This window comes from Dama dama, chromosome 13 (genome assembly GCF_033118175.1).
Source record: "Dama dama isolate Ldn47 chromosome 13, ASM3311817v1, whole genome shotgun sequence".
NCBI classification, from domain to species: domain Eukaryota; kingdom Metazoa; phylum Chordata; class Mammalia; order Artiodactyla; family Cervidae; genus Dama; species Dama dama.
Window position 1 is genome coordinate 28,312,527 of NC_083693.1, and position 6,403 is coordinate 28,318,929.

Below are 6,403 nucleotides of genomic sequence, written 5' to 3' on the forward strand. Positions count from 1 at the left end.
CACACATGAGTGTGTCCTCTCACACTCAAGAAATGTAATTCCTTGGACAATGGGACCAGTAACCCCCACCCCATCCCCAACCACCTGCCCAAGAAAATTTGAAAAGAAACTTCCTCTTTAAGAATAAGGTCACTCACATGTATTAACTTTAAAAATGCCTTCCAATATACAATAGGTGCAGACAAATACTATTTTATTCCACTCATATGTGGTACCTAGAAGAGTCAAATTCATAGTCAGAAAATGCATTGTAGATGCCAGGAGCAGGGGCATGAGGAGGCAGATGGGAGTTAGTGCTTAAAGGGGAGAGTTTCAGTTTAAGAAGGTGAAAAATTTGGGAGAGAGATGATCATGAGAGTTGCACAATGTGAATGCACTTAGGGCCACTGAACTGTACAGTTAAATATGGTTAAAGTCACATGCTTCATGCTATGTGACTTTTACCACAATAAAAAGGCACCTTAAAAAAAGAAACCAAGATAAAAAATGTCTTTAATCAAAGAGACCCCAGAACAGGGTCACTCAGTAATTTTTGCTGTCCTAAACAGAAGATAGTAAAAGTAAATAAATAAATAAAACACCCAGGCTAACATCACTTTAAGGCTGGCGGTGGCCGTGCCCCTGTCCCTACAGTGATCAAATGCTGTTTTATCACTGAGGCAAGCGGGCCACATCACTGCCCCTCACAAACACTGCAGACTGGTGTCTTCAAGACCATACAGTTCTCCCAGCTCCCTTTTTCAGTTCCCCAGACAGTAGTTGGGATTGAAGGCATTCACCCCTGACTTCCTCTAAGATGCCCTCTAGGCAGCGGGTGTTCAGTGAGCTTGCAAAAATCCTGGAGCCAATCTCAGGCGGGTCTTAGCACCAGGTGGGGCCCAGGGATCCAGGATCTCTGCTTCAAGACTCCCACCCACTGGAAATTATTGACCTCTAGAGAATTTTTTCAATGTAATGGGGATGTAACCTACACATCTCCCTCCACTGGGAGAAAGGGGGCCCGATGACTAGCTACCCACCCCACCCCCAGATGCATATACAACTATGGCACTGCCAGGGGACAGACACGCTTTGGCAATGAGGCCCCTCCAGAGGCCCAGGGTGTGAGCAGCTGCACAGAGGGCTGTGTGCTGTGGAGTCAGCACCTTAGTAGGCGGGAGGGAGCGGTGGGCAGAGAAGGAAGGAGTCTCAGGTCCTGATGGATCAGAAGAAGGAAAATGGGGAGAGGTGGTCAGGACACAGGAGACGAGAAAACCAAGGATGACCAGAAAAGGGGCAAAAAGCAGAAAAGTAAAGAAGATGAGAGGAGAAAGAGACAAAACAGGATATGGGCAACCAAAGAAAACAGGAAGGAGACAGAGCAGAAGGAGAGAAGGAGACAGAAAAGAGAGCGAGATGAAAGGGCAAGGATGTGAGGAGGGAGAGAGGGAGCCAGGAAGAGGGCATCAGAGGATGTCCAAACTCTGTAAAGATACTGAATGTGACCAAACAGAGTCTGGAGCACTGGACACTGGATCCTCAGTCCCTACAGAGAGCTGGTGGGCCCAGTACCGCAGGTCAACCACATAAATCAGCAGGTTGATGGCGGTCAGGATGGCCACAGCCAGTTGCTGGTCTCAGATGCATATACTGTAAAGGAAGTCATCAATGCAGTCCTCGTCGCTGGACCAGTGAGGATGCCCGTCAAACTCCTCACTGAACTGATAGAACAGCCAGAGGACGAGAGCACTAATGTAGAAAAGGACATTAGAATGTAGAAAAGGAGAGCAGGGTCATCACAACCTTGGAAGATGGGGAGGGGATGGGTAGGTGTCCTCCCAGTCATCCAGCTTCAGCAGCGTGGCCAAGGCTGCTGGGATGAAGCAGACGGAGTAACGGCCATGCACCACTCCAGGGCCGACTGGTGCAGGTACAGGGAGGTGTTGCTGAGTCAGGCGAAGATGATACAGGCCATGAAGTTGTCCAGCACCTTCAGCAGGCCTGGCACAGTGTGCATGTAGCTGGAAATCTCCTTGAACAGACAGCAGACCCACGTCCAGGCCACATCTATGATATACAGCAGAGATGCGAGACATGAAAAAGCAGTAGCAGCAGTAGCCCGGTCCTGATAAGGGACATAAGGCAGGAACTGGACGTAGGTGATGGAGTAGATGATGCAGGTTGAGAGGCAGAGGAGGGCGGCGTAGCAGGTGTAGGTGTCGAGGAAGTGATACCAGAGACAGGAAGGCAGGACCAGAGCTTACATAACTCAACAATGAAGATGATGAGAGTCATGGCAAAACAGAAGCACCAGATGGCCACGGGCCAGTTACCTATGTCCCCACTTCCCAGTGCCCACGCTGGCCACCAGCGAGAAGGCGACAGCGGTGGAGAACAGTTGCAGCAGGCAGAGGAAGTGGAACATGGTGTCCAAGGTCTGGGGATGTCCACCTGGTGGAATGGTGTTATGACGGTCAGGCAGCTCATGGTCACTGCTAAGGCAGTGGTCTTCACTGGGGACCACCCAGAGAATGATCCAGCTCCAGAGGTGGATTGAGTCAGATGTCTAGAAAAGGCTCAGGATCCATGGAGTTTGAACCAATGACCAGACACCTGGTAACAGCACAGCTGCTCTGCAGTTATTCTCCCCACGCAACAGCCTTGGCCTTGCCAGGAGATTCGTCTTATCTCACAGATGGGTTGGGTCTAGCCACAAAGCCGTGCACATTTTTTACGCTTTGTGCCATTATCTACAGGGATACAGGGTAATGTGGTCCTTTTCTACGATCACAAATCTTCAATTTACTAGAAACTGAAAAAGATTTTTTTAAAAAGCTGTTTGGTAACAAATTTTCACCTAAACAGACATGAGACAATTTATAGTCTTTGTTTATTTTACTTAGTGTGACTGTTCAAAAGTGTGGTTACAGAAACACTTATGTCTTTGCTCAAAAGGTGCATTTGACTCCAATGGGGTGTTAGGTCCAATAGAGAAGATGCATCAAGTTACATGATTGGTGCTGAAAAATTCTGATTCTGTAGTAATCTGACCCCAAGGGTTTCAGAAAAAGGATTGTGGATTGTCCTGCTAACCCCATTTTACAGAAGGGAAAACTAAGGCTCCAGGAGTCAAGTGCCTTCCCTAGTTTGAAAGGGTAGGAGTGGAAATCCCAGATAAAAATAAAAAAGCCACGGGTTTGAACACTATGTTCTATAGCCTCGCAGGTCATCCAGGCCTGTGAGTGGGAGCCCAGGACCAAGGCTCAGGGCTCTGGGACCCAGGACCCACCTTCAGGGCCACAGCCTCCTTCTACAGCAACCTGAAGACTCCCACGTCCTGGCCTCTCCTCCCCGCAGCATCACTAGGAGGAGCTGCCATCTGAGGGACACAGCCCAACCGGGAGCAGGGCAGCTCCAGGGGTGAGAGCAAGGCCGTAGGGACAGGATGACCTGGAAAGTGGGACTGTTGTGAATCCCCTCCCCCAACTTGTCTCAGCGTGTGACTGTTCCCTTTGGGAAGGGAGACCCCAGCCCAGCATGACTCCAAGGTATAGTGTCATGGGGGAACCACAGAATAAATTAATATAATATCTGTCTCTTAAGCTCCAAAGCTGCCTTCCACGTGGGAGTCTGGAAAGATCTAGGAGTACTCCTACCTGAGTGAGGATTTACCTGGCATGGGAAACTGGTTAGCAGCTTCCAAGCCAGGGAAGAAGGGGTTGGAAATGAACAAGGATGCTGTGTCTAATGCTGATGTGGAATCTTTCAGGGCATCCCAGGGAGGGTGTGGAGGGACAGATGACCCCTCATAAGGTCTCCAAAAAATTATCACCCAAACCTGCGCATCAGCCCATATTGGGTGATGGTTTGAAAAAAATCCTAATGAACATTTCCACTATTTTTGTGGATCATCTCCATGTAGAAGGTTGGCAGTTGACCAGTTTAGCAGGTCTGAGGTGGAAAACAGAGTATAAGAATAATAATAGCCTATTGGCTGTCCTTAAACCTCCTGTAGGGAGTCATCTTAGTGAAAATCCATCCCCTCCCTGCCTCTCCCTGATAGGAGACACACTCCAGACAAACTCAGTGCCTTGTGGGGTCTTAAAGGGAGAGACTACTTCAGACCCCCTTTCTTCCTCCTGCTGGGGGACACTCAGGCTCTGCCCTGCCCCCACACTAGAACTCCTCCTCTTTCCAGAGACTGGTCGGGGGGTGGTGTGCAGGGAAAGACCCCGGGGCAGCCCCAGCCTCTTATATCGTTAATTTAGGGCCCTTGTTGGAAGAATCCTTAGTATAAGAAACAAGGAGGCCTGCACGTGGAATTTCCTCCCACTTACCAGATCATGGTCAAGTCAGTTCTAACTGCAAAATAGCGAAGGAATTTAGAGACACATTCAGGTGCCACCGTTCTTCAGAATTGAAAACATACATGGGCCAGTCTGACTTATAATTTAAAAAACCACTTTTTTCTTGGTTACAGGGTCATAGTCTGGTTTTGCCAACCTGCCAAGATCCCTCCCTGTGAAGTTCTGGAAGGCACTTCACTTGCTCCCCCAGAACAGAATTCAGACAAAGCAATTCTCCCTCGGAGAGACTCATACAGAATCCCAAGCAAGCCACGTCCCACTCCTGCAGTGTCCAAGTTGATCCCAAAGTCCCAAAGGGCAAAGATTATGCCCAAATGGGTGGGAATGGGGGGCTCCCAGGGCGCACACCATCTACTCACTCAGTCAAGAGCTCGGCTGCTCCTTCAGAGGCCAGTTTCCTTCTCTCAACAGAAAGTGAAAGCAGGCTGTGAGCAAGGAGTGGGGAGGGACAGGCAAGTTCCTAAAACTAGCAAGTTCTGCATCTGCTTGAAAATACCTATAGATCCTCCCCAACCTTCTCAGCCTCACCCCGCTCCTCGCCCCAGAAAGATGTGGAGGGGCCAAGCCTAGGGGTCCAGACTGCTGCCTGGATGCACAGCCTTGTCCCCCAGCTAGTCTCGACTGCTCGTTGCTTAAGAAGCCAATACAGAGAGACAAGCGTTGGGTAGAAGAAAAGTAGCTTTATCTTAAGGAAGCCGGCCACCAGGGGAGAAGGTCTTTTACGGCTCAGAAGAATCAACTCCGAACACGGCAAGGCTCAGCTGGGGGAACTTACATGGAGGGGAGCAAGAAACGGCTGCAGGCTGCACGCTGGGGGTGTGATGCACTTGGTTTTTTTTTGAAGACTTGACAGTAACCAGGAACCAGAAACCATCTTGCTGGAGTGAGACTGTGAGTGTGATCCTTATATTGTTAGGATTGGTGGTCGTATCTTTTTGGAAAAAGAAAAACAGAAGCAGAACTAAAAAGGCAGAGTGAAACTGAACCAGTCCATCAAAACCTGGAGCTGTTTTTTAATTATTCACAAGCCTTTGGTTTTAAAACCAGTAAGGTTACAACACCAGTGCCAGTGACCTGCCTGACCATCTCCGTCACCATGAGGACGTTCTCAGGCCTGAGCTCCAGGACCGCCGTGGGCTTCTTCCTCCACCTGGAGCAGCTGCTCTCCACCTGCGTGCCCTGCTTGCTGGTGGCCAGCATGGACACTCGGAGTGAGTGCACAGTTAACTGGTCTGTGTCTCTGTGGTGCATCTGCTTCAGTGGGACCCTCACCGTCTTCATGGTGGAGTTGTGTGGCCTCCAATCCCACTTCCCCTTGACCTGCTATGATCTTCTCTGCCACTATGCCTTCTATTTCACCCAGTTCTGTCTCTTTGCCTCCATTATTTTCGCCACCAACTATGTTCGGTTCTTGCCTCAGAGCCACACCCGGAGCCAAGCCATCGCCGCCACTGCCTGCTCCTTCATCAGTTCTGTGCTTTACGCCATCGAAGTGGCCTGGACCTGTGCCCTGACTGGTGATACATCCTGCTTTCTGCCTTCTGATCCAGGCAAGCTCGAAGGGCTGGTGATCTTCCTGCTCTATGTCATTTTGGCTTTATTTTTAAGCACCACTATCAACTGCAACAGCGATTTCCAGTACACGTCTGCCATGGTAAAACAAACGATCCTATGCTCCATCTTCTTCTACCTGGGGATGATGTCCGCCCTGTGGCGTGAAGACAACAATGAAACACGGATACCTGTCTACTATCCTTTACTGTAGAGGGAGACCATGTCTCCATCCTCCTCTCTACCAGCGCTCTGTCCTCTGCTCACTTGGCCCCTTTGATGAGAAGTTGGGTGGGCTGCCCCTGTGGTACAGTGATGTGAGCTGATGTGATAAAAAAGAGGAAAAAAAAAAACCTCACCTGCTCTATGTGCGTCTGGGATGATGTTGGACTGTGGCTGTCTTGACAGCCACTAACCTGCTAATTTACTTGGCTGACCTGCTGTACATGGCGTCGGAGGCTTTGTAGGGACTGAGGATGGGCCCCGGGGCTCCCGATTTCTCTTCT

The 6,403-nt window shown here is 49.8% G+C and overlaps 1 protein-coding gene and 1 pseudogene across 1 annotated transcript; one reads left to right on the top strand and one right to left on the bottom strand.

The window, feature by feature from the left end:
- Window positions 1-234: 234 nt before the first annotated feature.
- On the bottom strand, window positions 235-2,912 carry LOC133067770 (myeloid-associated differentiation marker-like; annotated as a pseudogene).
- Window positions 2,913-5,442: 2,530 nt separating this feature from the next.
- LOC133067978 (myeloid-associated differentiation marker-like) lies at window positions 5,443-6,111 on the top strand. Its single transcript, XM_061159087.1, has one exon. The coding sequence runs from the start codon at window positions 5,443-5,445 to the stop codon at window positions 6,109-6,111; it is 669 nt and encodes a 222-aa protein (XP_061015070.1).
- The last annotated feature ends 292 nt before the right edge of the window (window positions 6,112-6,403 follow it).